General features: G+C 41.5%; 1 protein-coding gene across 2 annotated transcripts; it reads right to left on the minus strand.

Annotated features, from left to right (window-relative positions):
* Nucleotides 1-534: 534 nt before the first annotated feature.
* gckr (glucokinase (hexokinase 4) regulator) lies at nucleotides 535-11,210 on the minus strand. Of its 2 annotated transcripts, XM_019868400.1 has the most exons (19): nucleotides 11,070-11,208; nucleotides 10,641-10,790; nucleotides 10,496-10,564; nucleotides 10,363-10,431; nucleotides 7,982-8,055; nucleotides 7,803-7,869; nucleotides 7,661-7,714; nucleotides 7,467-7,561; nucleotides 7,002-7,107; nucleotides 6,735-6,853; nucleotides 5,325-5,423; nucleotides 5,117-5,214; nucleotides 4,858-4,934; nucleotides 4,419-4,515; nucleotides 4,235-4,335; nucleotides 3,255-3,332; nucleotides 2,964-3,104; nucleotides 1,150-1,284; nucleotides 535-1,084 (listed from the first exon to the last, which is right to left on the minus strand). In XM_019868400.1, the coding sequence occupies exons 1-19, from the start codon at nucleotides 11,082-11,084 to the stop codon at nucleotides 965-967; spliced, it is 1,764 nt and encodes a 587-aa protein (XP_019723959.1). In that variant the 5' UTR covers nucleotides 11,085-11,208; the 3' UTR covers nucleotides 535-964. The 2 variants fall into 2 exon arrangements, with proteins under 2 accessions (XP_019723959.1, XP_019723960.1); XM_019868401.1 differs by lacking the exon at nucleotides 3,255-3,332 and having other exon boundaries at nucleotides 11,070-11,210.
* Between the last annotated feature and the right edge of the window lie 2,904 nt (nucleotides 11,211-14,114).

The raw sequence follows: 14,114 nt of genomic DNA on the forward strand, positions 1-14,114 counted from the left end.
GGTAAATTGAGGTCACGCCACTGATTTACTGGTTTTGATATCAACCAAGTCAGACGTGTTTAGACGTTGAGGCATAAGAAAGATGCTAAATATAGTGGCGTTTGACTGACATTTGACGGTTGAGTGGGCCGGGTTTCAACACATTTAGTGGACTCCTCTGTGGCATGACAAATTTACAAGACATTTGTTTTCACTTTACAGGGACGGGCATCACGAAATACGAACCATGCTAGCTGTCTGTTTGCAAATATTAATGGTGCTGCACTATTGGGAGCTGCACACACTTCTCAGCCTACTTGATCAAATGTGACTGCATAAACAAGTTACCACACAGTTCTAGATGAGGTCAATCGCACTTAGCTCTTCTGACACAGTCTTATAGCTAATTATTGGAATTTTGCTGATCTGGAAGCTAAGGTGTGGTGAAAAAAATTGACATGCTAAAAAAAATGCAATTTTGGAATCAGCATGCATTTTAGTTTTAATCAGCATAAAAATCTAACTGAACAGATCCCCCCCCCCCAAAAAAAAATGTTCCCCGGCATTAGCATTACAGGTGTCTTCAAACTTGTAATCAGTCAGTAAGCCAATTTAAAGGGAGACATTAGTCACTGACCTGTACCACGCTAAACATAGACCACAGGAGAGTTGTCTCGGAAGATTAGAAAGAAAATAACATGACAAACACACTATGGGTAAAGGCTACAAGACTATCATATACAATGCAATACAATACATCTGTATGATAATGATCCGCGCTGAAGCACAGTAGATCTGAATACCCATTCAAATGTTTCAATGTATGCGGATAAAGCACAGAAAAAAAAAAAACAATCAAAAACATTAAATCCATTTGAGGTGCATAAAGATAAGCTAAAAAAATAGATGACAAAATGAGAGTCCTCATCTTCATTGGTACAAATTTATGGACAGAAAAATGTCTCCTGTAAGTTGTTACAGAATATTATATCTTGGACATGAGTGCCTCCACAGCCTTCCGTATGATTGGCTGCAAATCCAGGCGAGAACTCGCATCCTCGAGAGAGCAACCAGTCAGCAGTGAGACCAAGGTCAGAGGCACTACCTGCTCACAAGAAAGGGAGGAAGTACACCACGCGACAGTCATCTTGTCTACCGTTATTCATTTACCTTTGTCCTTTCTCTGCCCTTGGCTATGTGTGTGGCCATGTGACCGGAGGTCATGTCCTCAGTCAGGTGGTCCACCTGGTAGATAGCCTTCAAGAGAGCCTCCTCACACTGGGCCTCGGGATGACCAGACAATTTCTAGTGCAAGACGTTGGGGCCATTACTGTTGTCGCATATACTCAAACCAGAGCTGTACTGATAATTAAACTGAGCAATTTCTTTTGTATACTAAGGTTACAATGACTCACATTAGGTTCTCACTTAACTCAACTCTGTTTTTTGAGAACTGCTCTTGTCACCATTTTTGCAGGGCTGGATGCCTTTTTTAATGTCATCATTTGTATATTAAACATTAACGATATGACCACAAATGTTCCAATACATTATATTTTACAACCTTTAAATGTTTGAATATTTGCAAAAGGCTCATTGTGGCACCAAAAAACCCCCAATAAGTTATTCCATTAATTCCAATTCATAACAAAAAGAAACTGTCCCCGAAACATTAGAAGCTTATCTTACGGCCCTTGTGCTCAGCAGTCATTTAATAATATTCTTCCTTGTTTTTTTGTCTTTGGGGAATTCGGGCCGACTACATGAAGCCAGTTGCTATTACATAGCTTTCGCATCAGGAGCGTAAAATCATATCGTCCTTGATGTGTGAACACAGCAGTTGCTGCAACAGTGACTGATGGGTAATTGGCCAAATGATCATTTCCTCCTACAACCATTCAATGTGACTGACCCGCTATTCTATTTACAGAGTCAGGGGTCTGTGGGAATTCTGGACAGCTGTTTTTTTTCCCCCCTTCTGAAATAGTCCATGGGCTTCTAACGCCCTCTGGGCCTTGGTGCATTTTGCACCAGTTGCACCGTGATTTTTGCACGCCACTGGCTGAATATGAATGCATGACACAGTGAACACAGAAAACACTCTGGAGCTGCTCACGCTCGCATTCGGAGTACCAATTTGAAGCAAATCAAATGACTCGCTTCAGGACCAAAACTAGTCTGTCAACATTGGACAACCTTGCAAATTCACATGCAAAGTGGATTACTGAGAACAGTGGAGGCCACAATTCGTGGTAGAAGATAAAGGGTTAGAAAATGTGATACAGAGTGATGCATGCCAATTTTTCCACTGTCATGCAGAAACCATTTACTGGCAATATTGTTTGGAAAAAAAGTCCTATAATTGCATTTAAATGTTGTTCTGTTCAGTTCTGGCCGATGATTTTTACTATTTTTCTTCGGGCTGTTTTTGAAATTAAATGCATTTTTACAGAGTTAAAGATATTTGTGTCTATTATTTTAATAAGTCGCTGATGGTCCACTCGCCTGACTTGTATGCGGGCAGAGTGGGGTCGGTTCCCACTCTGTGACAGTGTGGATGTGGGTGTGAATGGTCATTTGTCTCGATATGAGCTCTGTGACTGACTGGCGACCAGTTCGGGGTGTAGTCCGTTTTCCGCCGAAGTCAACTTGGGATAGGCTCCAGCACCTTCCCGTGACCCTCTTCAGGAAAAGCGGTGTTGAAAATGGATGGATGGATATTTTATTCATTTGTCCACTAAGTTCCATTTAAATTAAGAATGTTTGCCTTTTAGGACAAACAATGTTTGAAGAAATAAAATGCATTTAATCAGGATTTATTAAATTCGAAGCCAGTAAATAATTACATTTTTTTAAATTGAGTCCCAACCCCAGTAAATACATGAAAAAAAACTTGACAAAATAAGTGTACACCTTAACCAGACTCACAGTAATTTGATCTTCATTAAGCATGTTAATGTGCGATTGTTGATGCAATTTGATACCTGGATTAAACGTGTGGCTCGGCGGTAAAGTTTGCTGTTGGTGACTTGCACGTCGATCATGTAGTTGTGGAAAACCTTGCCCTTCAGGATGTGCGCTCCCGTGCTCACAGCGTTCAGCACCAATTTGGTGGACAGCTCCCACTGCCGCACAACAGAAGAGTGAGTGAGTGAGTGAGTGAGTGAGTGAGTGAGTGAGTGAGTGAGTGAGTGAGTGAGTGAGTGAGTGAGTGAGTGAGTGAGTGAGTGAGTGAGTGAGTGAGTGAGTGAGTGAGTGGGTGCGTGAGTGAGTACCATGTGCTGTAGACTTCCAGAAGAAGGTAATGGCCAAGAAAATGTTAACGTGGACATACACAATCTATTTATGTCATCCTGCAAAGAAAAAAAAAAGAACCGAATGGTGGATATTAAGGTAGAAAGATTGTTAAGGAATCATTTAAAGCTAGGGTAGGCAGGGCGGCAGGGAGGTACAGTATGTAGCCTGCTGTAGGTAGGTAGGTAGGCAGGCAGGCAGTACAGGTAGCATTAGTACTGGTAGAGTAGATTAGGTACATTGGGTAAATAGGTAAGGTTAGTAGGGTGCTTGATTGGCAAGTATTAGCAAGGAAAGGGATGTAAAAGTGTCGATGGGCAGCTCCGTTGGGTGATTGGTGGCTAGAAAAGTTAGGCAGGTGGGTAGTTTGGAAGGTAGGTCAATGGGTACAAAGATGGGTGAGTAGTTAAGTTGGTCTGTTGTTAGGTAGGATTGTAGGGTTACAGCTAGTCAGAAAAGTTGGACAGCTACACTGAAAAATGTTTTTTGGTTGAACTTACTCAATATGATTTTGTCAAGTGGTTGCGGGAAATATAGCACCATTTGGAAGCAGATAAATGTTTAAAGTCTACGATGTATGTACTTAAAACATGTATCTAAAGTCATTTTATTTTGTGCAACCGCCTGATAAAATAAAATTGAGTAAATTCAACACACCATTTTTTCAGTGCAGATAGGTAGAAAGCCAGACAGGATAGGTACAGTAGGCAATCATGTCAGTAGAAAAGTGGGTATACCTACACTTTAGATGACCACTATAGTGCAGTTTAAATTTGAAAAATGTGTGCCTCTTTTAGTTAAAGGGAACTAAGTTGCTTGAACTACATGAGGCTGTATTGTGCAGTGTAAGGTACGGTAAGCAGAGAGGAGCCTGGCAGGCAGCGAGATCTGTGGGCGGATACTGTATGGAGTGTATACTGTATGTCAGTAAATGCAATATTATGTAGGGTGGTAAACCAACTTGATCGTCATCATCTCCATCAGCCTGGTGATAAATAGCGTGGAGGTTAGACATCTTTTCCCTCACTCTGTAGGCAACATTCATCACTTCAGTGATATTGTCTGAGAAAAGAAGAAATCGGGATGTATGAAGAGAATGTGAGGCTAGCGACGGACCGCAGTCAAGCTCCGGCGTAGTCTCTCACCAGTTTGTGTGTAGATGAGAATGACAGTGTCTTGGTCATCGAGAGTGGGTAGGACATGAAGCAAAAAGTCTTCATGCGCAATGCAAAACTGGGGACCCTAAATCAAGAAAGTACAGAAATGTCTGTGATTATCCTCGTCAATGATGTGGCGTCATGACACTTCAGAATAAGATTTCATTGGAATTTGACTTAACAGGATTTCACGTCTTTTACGCCTTTGTAAAACTCACATCATTCCCATAGGCATGATGAAATGTTAAATCTCTCCAACCGTGTGATTTTCCTGCCACACGACATTACATTGTATTGGATTTACCTTTTGTTTATTTTTAAGACACTGGACAGTTTGACTCGAGGATTGGTACATCAATTTTGGACTATGCCATTCAATTGTGAGGAGGGGAAAGTGAATCCCGCAAAAATTGCCCCTCATATATACCAGCAAAGCAATGGAACCTTCAGCGTTGTTGAGCGCTCTGTATCCTCCACTTATGAAAGCTTGAATATCCCTGTAGGCTACGACACACACACACACACACACACACACACACACACACACACACACACACACACACACACACACACACACACAATAAAAAAAGACAATAAGTAGCATGCAGATTGTTTTCCAAAATCCAATGCATTGCAACACATTTATGATCGCCGTTATAATACTTGAGTGTGGCACTGCTGCTCACCTGCCCCAAACGTTGGCTCACATTCACTGGCATCAATGAGGCCCAGCACAGCCAGGCTGCCCCACCCCAGGTAACATACACGTTTCTTACAGAGTAAACTGTAACACAAACAAACATCCTGAATGCAGCCAGATATTTCTTATCATTTGGACATTCGCAGTTGTTTATGGTATTCAGAGAACAGTTGTGCTTGACTGACTTGACTGACCTCTGCCCAGCAGTAGTCACCAAAGCAGCTATGGCCGTACTCTGAGCATATGTGACCTTGACAGTTTTTTCATAAGCTTCCAGGTGTTGCAAGATGACCCTTATATGGAAAAAAGAAACAGAGACACAATCTTGTCAACACGTAAAAACAACAGTGATTCGCCATCATTTGGGTGCAATTTGAGATATTCAGACATGTCAAGGAAAATTGTTCAATGTCACAGTTGTATTGTTTGCTACCAATAATGCATATTTGTTCATCTGTGCAAGTGATATACATTGACAGGCGGAAGAGTAAAATACTCTCCTACTAGATAGGAATTAACCTGTGAGATCCACCTTTGCCACCCTGCTGTTTGGCGCTGTGTCCGTGAGATTTGTTATTTTATTCATACTTAATGGGTAAGGATTTAATAAAGGACGACACTGCCTAATATCTTGACCACTAGAGGTCAGTAACACAACAACAAATTGTTCCCACCTTTAATTTGATTCGAGAGATTTAATTCACAGATGGGACTGTATCCATTTTCCGGTGTGTATTTTTCGGTGGATGGCATGAACAATTCTCACGGTACAAACAGCCTCACCAAGAAGTCCTTCCCTCTCTTTCGTGACACCTTTCCATGAAACATTAAAGACGGGATAAAAATGGAAACGAAAACTAGAGCTAGTTGTTATAAAGAATGAACCAGAATGAGACTCTCACGACACTGCTTCAGGTAGCCACATCACTTGGTCCTATGAGGCTGCTTTAGGTCGCAGCCTAAAGGTCATGCTTTTGTCAAATTTCAATGATATGCCTGTCAGGATGTGTGATTAATGCACAGTACATTACACAACCCAAATGATGTCTTTTTGTTGTTGTTGTTGTTTTTTCTAACACTGCTTTAATTCTCAATTTCCTGTTTTGTGTGTTTTCTAGAATTTATTGACCCCTTATTTTTATGATTTTAACACATTACCCTTATTATCATGCTTCAAGGGGAAATTCAATTCACACTGTGTATTGTGTTGCACACTCCACAGAGATCACACGCATGCAGGCATGCAAGGAGAATTACCAGACTGAAGAGAGAGCAGTGTTGCGTCACTTGAGCACAGATTGTTTCAAATAATTTTTTTGTCCACGACTCGCTGTCTACAAGTCTCAAGTGCTTCCAGATGAGCTATGCTGCCCAATTATGTCATAGTTTAGTCCTTATCTCACTCACATTAGATCCACTCCTACTAGAATAATAGACCCAAGACAAGGGCTGCATTAAAAAAAAAGAGAGAGAAATTGGCCTTTACTAAATAGTGTGATTTAATTGACACTGGCACTAAGGTCACTTTAATATGTTTAGAACTGGGGTTGTAGTTTGTTGTGGCGCAGCAGCAAAGCAATGGCAGTGGCTTCACAGTCACTTACTGGTGTGTGGTGGCTGCACGTGAGAAAGCGGCAGCGTGAGCAGAACACAGGATCACCTCCAGGAGCATCTTAGTGGCGCTGCCTCCTTTCATCCTGGAAGAACCACTGATGGCCTCCGGCTAAACTCAAACATAAACAAGGCACAGGGGGAGCGCATGCACGTGCGCACGCACACACACACACACACACACACACACACACACACACACACACTAACTCCTCTAATTCTGAGAACGTGCTTAATTAATACCAGTGTCGACCCCTCACCCCAACTGATGGGTTGATGAGGAAGGCTTTTCGACTGTTGGCAAGCACCTGCATTCTTTGGACCACACTCAGGAAAGTGAACGTGCAGTTTGGTGTCGGCTCATTCCTGTACAGAGATTATGTCACAATCACACATAAAGATGTCCTACGACAAAGTTAGACAGTGCCCAGACACTGATGTGGTAAATCTTCATCAGGGAAGGCCAGAGCTGTAGCATGCATATGAGACTCAGCCTCACGCTTGTAACTAAATATGTTAATTAAATACCAGGAAAAACTCACAGTATGTTACAGTGCACTCTATACAATAACAAAATGAAAAATTATCAACATATTGTCAAAATATTACACCTCTGAAAGTGTCAAAACTTAGCATTGTCGTCTTTTGCAGAATTTCTGATACGACTCTCATATGGAATGTCATTTATAATATGACCAATGTGTGTGTAAAGAATACATACGCACCGTGCCTGATGTGCAGGGTTAAAACCAATTAAAACAGGAGTGAAAACCTCCGGGTGCCGCAGACAGAACTCCAACTGACCTGCTACAAATGGAGCCTACAGGTACCGGTACATCAATTACAAGCAAAAAAAAAAAAAAGTCTAAAATCAAGATATGTTAAACATTGTGATGGATGCTTTAAGAGTCATACTTACAGAGAGTCCACAGGAGATCCCGATGAACAAGACCCTCTTCTTCCCCTCACACACCTAATGGCATTAAAAAGAAAAAATGCAATGACTCCGTGTAAAAGCGGAAGACAGATACTTTGGAGAGATTTTCTGTCACACTCTTGACCTTCTTCAGACAGGACATGCCCAGGTGGGGGTCATCTTCTGGGGCCTCTTGGGAGGAAAACAGCGCTCTTAAAATATTAAAGATGTAAACAATGTGAGTGAGTGAGTGAGTGAGTGAGTGAGTGAGTGTGACACCCACCTGTTGCCTCCTGCAATGATGTATGCATAGGTGACACACACCTGTTGCCTCCTGCAATGATGTATGCATAGACCTCACTGTGGTTCATCTCCCTCAGTGCTCTGTTGAACCCTGACTACACACAAGCACACGAGTTTGAGGTAATATAATTCTTCCGTTGTGAAGTTCCAAAAATGAAATAGCACTTCCCTCAGAGGACATTAAATGCCAAATAAAAGAATCATCACAGTACAAAGTACCGGGTAGCTATTCTAAGATAGCATGCTAGTAGCTCTTGAGGAGAGGTGTCAAACTCCAATCCCTGGTGGCCAGAACGAGCATGCCACATCATTTTTTGTGGCCCACTAAAGCGAATAAAATGTGTCTACTTCATGTTTCCTGTTCAATTGAAATTATTTCCCTTTTGAGAAGAAAAAAGGTATCAAATGTAACTTCTCCTCAGTTTTTACACAAACATTATCACAGGCATCCTTCCTCAACGTACAGTACATTAATCAACAGCTACTGGTAGTTTAAAGCTAGTTTAAAAATCCAATCCCTTGTTAAATACATGTCATAAAATTGTGTGTCATATTCTGTGTGTAAATATTTCATTATATTGGAGTAATGACACTTTGCTGCAATGTAAAGTAACCAGTGGCTTGCATAACAGTGGTAAAGTTAATGTCTATACGGCTGGCAACAAAAGTGAGTTCACCCCAAACCTGAAGTGAAAATGAGTTTGAGAGCCCCACATCAAGGGACTATGATCTTAAGCGATGGACACAGGTTACTTCCTGGACTGGGGGACACATACAGTTGTGTATACAAAAATAACTGTCCACATTCGCAACTCAACTTTAATTGTCAAGTACTTTAGAACAACCACCACTCCAGACAAAGTGGTATACATGAAACAAAAAATTGTCAAAATACAGCACAGACTGTTAAAACAATACATTAATACTAACAGCCAAAGAATAAAAATGTCTTTTAAGGTGAGTTTTAAAGATAGGCAGAGAGTGTGTTTGCCTAATGTTCAGCGGGAGGTTATTCCAAAAAGAGGGACTGGCAACGGAAAAGGCTCATTCTGAACTCTGCTAAGTCCTCAGTACCACCAGTAGCAACTGGTCTGCTGACCTGAGATGGGTAGGTGCGTAGGGATGGAGGAGCTCAGAGGGGCAAAATCATTTCAAAATGTTTTAAAACAAATAAAATAATCTGGAAAAGAACTGTCAAATGGACCGAGAAACAGGGAAGAGATGCCAGAGTTGGAGTTATGTGCTCCCAATGAGCACCAGTTTCAAGGCAGACAGCAGCATTTTGGAGCAACTGGAGACGCTTGAGGGATGGTTGGCTGACTCCAAAAGAAAATGAATTACCGGAATCCAGCTGAGATGTACCAAAAGCATTGATTACTGTTTCACAGTGCTGTTGAGAAAAGGAGAGGATTTACCTTTGCCAGATGCCTAAGATGAAAGAAGCTGGATTTTACAACAGTGCCAATTTGACGCTCCAATTTAAAACCGCGGTCTAGTTTAAGACCCAAGTTCAAGACTGCTGGCTTTAGATAAGGCTCTAAGGGGCGAAGGTCAACAGGGTGAGATGAACAAGGGCCACGACGACCGAACACCATAACTTTTGTTTTCTTTTCATTGAAATTCAAGAAATTCATGGTCATCCAGGCATTGATTTCCTCCAGACAGGACAAAAGTGGCACAGCAAAGCGTCTTTTCCCTTTTCTTATCTTCAAATGCATCCAAACTTCCTCCATTGTGTTGTAAGTGCAATAAAGATTGCGTATGTAAACAAGCAAACACACAGTCAGTATAGCAACAAGCACTGTGAATGGGAAACAAAGCCGAAGCAACAGGAGGGTTGCCACCCACACTGGCGCATTGGCCGCCATCTTCTGTCTCATTCATTGCCATGCAATGCATACATTCAATTCTAAGTGGAGACATTTAAAAAATGCACACACTGCTAGTTTTTTTGAAAAACCTAATCTTATATTTTGTTCTTTTAATGTAAAGGAATAACAGCTGTAATTCAATGTTTCGAATCGGAATAAAATGGATAGTGCCCCAAAGGATTTTTGAGTCTGAACAAAAAAACAGTACGTGAGAAAAATAACTACTGTAGTCGCTTTTTTTTTAAACATCTTGTTATTCTGAACACAACTGGAGAGACAAGCAACCATTTCTACATTTACACCTTTAGGCAAGTCTTCAGATGATCTTGCATGACAAAGCCAGAACACTCAGAGAAATCACCTTTAAACACAAGAATACTAAAACACAAAAGTCACAGGAAATTCCTTAATGCCTGTATCCTTTTGACTCTGTTACCCATAAACAGTATTCTACAACCTGTTCAGATTTTTCATTTGTAACGAGTCAATAGCAATGTTAGCATTCCCACAAATGTTGACTAGATGCTTTACCGCCACGAGGAAAGCCAGGCGACCTGACGTTCCACAGCCACTCAAGACAACAAGGCTGTCCTTTGGCTCCTAAGAAACAAATGGCGCACTTTAATGACACAGAAATGAAACAGGAACACAAGTGGGGCGATACCTTGAGGATGAGCTCCACTATCTCAGCCACGTCCATCATGGTTTTCACCACTTTGTCACACAAAAGCGTCTAAAAGAACATTGGAATGCATTTCTACCGGTTCTAAGACTTACAACACTGTACACTGTGTCATTACTTGACTTACCAGGTAAGTGCTTCCTGTCTCTTCGCGAAACATCTCGGCGTCGCAGTTCTGCAACATCCGAACAATGCGACTGGGTGAAGCTTGGTCGATGTCCCATGTCAGGGGGTTTGATTTCTCCGAAACTGGAAGTGAGGGCTCATAATCTGATGACTGGTGACAACAGTTGCATCAGGTCATGTTAGTTTATGTGATTTTTAGGGTTTTTTTTTTTTTTTTTTTGGTATGATATTGTGTGTGTGTGTGTGTGTGTGTGCGTACACAAAGTTGCATTGGGTCATGTTAGTGTGTACACACACACACACACACACACACACACACGCACATAATTTTTATTGGGGCCTATTTTGCTTAAGATCCCATCACCAACACAAAAAGAGAACCTAGAATAAATATTTTGGTATTACTGTGGAGATTGAATAATATTCTTACCTCCCATTCAAGCATCGTAGACTAAAAACTGGATCGGCCAAATTCCGCTACATAGGCGTACAATGGAGACAAATCAGTGCCCAGATCGCTCTGCAGTAACAAAGTCCACAAACAGACCTTTGACATGTTAGTGGCAAAAGGAAGCTTGAAAAAAGGTTCAGTCGAGTTAGATTGCTGTTATTCTTTCACTGATCACAAAACAAGGTCCACCTCCTGCATGATCTAATAAGATCCAATGCTAGAATTGTCAGAGAGGAATTCATTTAACAATCTGCTTATTAATGGGGTTTCAGCTTACGGTGGTTTTGAACTGCACAGAGAGTAACACAGTATGTAATAATATGTGATGCTCACTTCATGATACAGTTGAGTTCAACACTGGTGCAAACTAAAACCACAATAATAAACATATTATTATATACAATATACATTTAGACATTCATGTCACTTTATTAAAACAGAATAAAATACAAATTAATTAAAATTTAATTAAATAACAGTCCAGTGCAGTCCAAAAGTAAAGGCTAGGATGCATATGTAACCATTTTGCAAAATGCTGTTCTCATGTTTCGGGTGTGTGCTGTGATTCCCATGTTTTCAGATGCCTCGGTTTTCACCGGGGTGCAACGGTGGGTGCAGGGTTTGATTCCAGCGACGGCCTTTCTGTGTGGAGTTTGCATGGTTTCTCCGTGGCTGTGTGGGTTTTCTCCGGGTACTCCGGTTTACTCCCACATTCCAAAAACATGCCTGGCAGGTTCATGGAACACTCTTAAATTGTCCCTCAGTGTGATTGTGAGGATGAATGGTTGTTTTTCTTATGTGTGCCCTGCGATTGGCTGGCAACCGGTGTACCTCACATGCTGCCCGAAGACAGCTGTGAGAGGCTTCAGCAAGCCCGCAACCCTCATGAGGATGAGCGGATCAGATAATGGATGGATGAACTTGGTCACTCGAGTTTTCTGTTTAATATTGTTCAAAATGAATAACACTAATTCGCCAATAATTAAGATTCCATATTATGTTGACATCTTTACAGTACTTTGAAGTGTAGATGTGGTCACATGGGCTACACGGTCAATCTGGTTCATTAACGCTACTGTATTTAAAAATTGTTGGTTCAAGCGGGTGTAGGCAGCTAAAGTGACGAGCTCCATGTTCATTCTCGGGTGACCAACCGTCTCGTGTAGCACGTGCCCGAACAGCATTTGAAGTTGAATCTATGCGTCCCACACCTACCCCTCAGTTGAACAGCTGACAGGCGTAAGAGGTTGCAGTCAACAGGTTTATGTTGTTGTCATGACACTCCACGCAGATTTGCAGGGCATCACTTGGCCAATGTGCGCCAAGTGGACACCTGGTACGATCCAGAGGCATACCTTACTAATTATAAGCCACCTCAACCAAGTTAGTGAAGGATTGCACACCCTGTGAGGCTGCTTGTTGCTTTATTTCCCTTCTTGCCCATACCGCGTATTGTATTAAAAATATAATTAAAATAACATACACACAAGAGACTTCAAATTGAAAACTGGTTGTATTTTGTCATTATTTTTTTACGGTTTACTATTCATGATGCAGGTGAGGCTCTGCCTGAGTACGTTTTCTTTTGCTTCGAGACCACAAATTCTCTTGTGCATTGTGTGTCATTCAAAAACTTAGAATGTCGTTTGTTTGTAGCGTCATAACCGAAAACGCCATGTAAGTTATGACTAACTTTCCACCAATACCTCTTGAAGTCTGACCCATCATTCTAGAATCAGGGCTCTAAGTGATGCATCAACAAACTTTTTGAATGACATCAGATAATGTCTGAATTTATGCAGAATACCATCAGTTCCAAAGATTTCCCTTCCCAGATGTGACTAATTGCATCTTTTGTGTTTCTACAGATACGGAGCAGATTAAAACTCCTGATGATTCCTATCAAGAATGAGGTGGTCCTTTTAATCTTGTCAAATTTACTTGTCATTGGGAAGTCTAGGAGCCTCCCTTTGCTGCAGCATCACAATTCAATAAGCAGCATGTAGCAGTTGATGTGGTCTTGATTTGGAGCAAAATTGTCATTCATTTGGGAAAAAAAGTGATGCAAAACCCTGTAATCATATAGTTGGCGATTCATGATCGTCCTCTGACGAGCATATGGGCAGCCCAGGGTGTAAACAACATCTTACTTACAAGTCACCTTTACAACATTACCAGTGACCCTGAACTGGAAAATGCACATTTTGGTACTGGACTTGTACAGTGAAATACATTTGCAAGTATTCTGGAGAAAAGAAAATACAATTGAAAAGATTGACTCTGAAATTAAACTCATTGTTTTCAAACAAATCTGTTGGGGTTTACACCTAGATCCAACATGCAGACAGAAGATCATCAACTCCACACCCACAGTTACCATGACAACTGTGAGAAGGCTTGTCTCCAATGCAAGCTGAGAGGGGGGGAAATGAACAACTTGCTTGCAGGGAGAAACGATTACTTAAGATATTGTACCAGAAGTTTAATGTAATTACTTTGGCAATGACATTCATCAGGAATCATCTTCTAACAGTCACCCTTCACATTCGCACACGCACAGAATCATTCATCTCTGTCTCTCTCTCTCTCTCTCTCTCTCTCTCTCTCTCTCTCTCTCTCTCTCTCTCTCTCTCTCTCTCTCTCTCTTCTCTTTCACACACACACACACACACACACACACACACACACACACACACACAACCACACACACACACACACACACACACACACACACACACAGACTGTACAGTACTGTACAGCTAATGTGTGTTGAGGTTGACGAGAGGAATGCTCACGCTCCACCAAGTCCACACTGTTTCAGCCACTAACCGCAGGCAGTCAACATCACTGCCATATTGGATGTGTCAAAGTGAATCGATTGTTGAGAATGTCTCATTCAGTGGCTGTTTCCATGACTCTGTGGTCGCTTCAGCCATTCATTAAGGCATAATCTGCTGCTCAGGCAGCATCTCAGCCTGGGACCCATGCCTTCTCTGCGAGGCCAAACACGATCAGAAGCAGATG

This window comes from Hippocampus comes, unplaced genomic scaffold, assembly GCF_001891065.2.
Source record: "Hippocampus comes isolate QL1 unplaced genomic scaffold, H_comes_QL1_v1.1 scaffold41, whole genome shotgun sequence".
Classification (NCBI taxonomy): domain Eukaryota; kingdom Metazoa; phylum Chordata; class Actinopteri; order Syngnathiformes; family Syngnathidae; genus Hippocampus; species Hippocampus comes.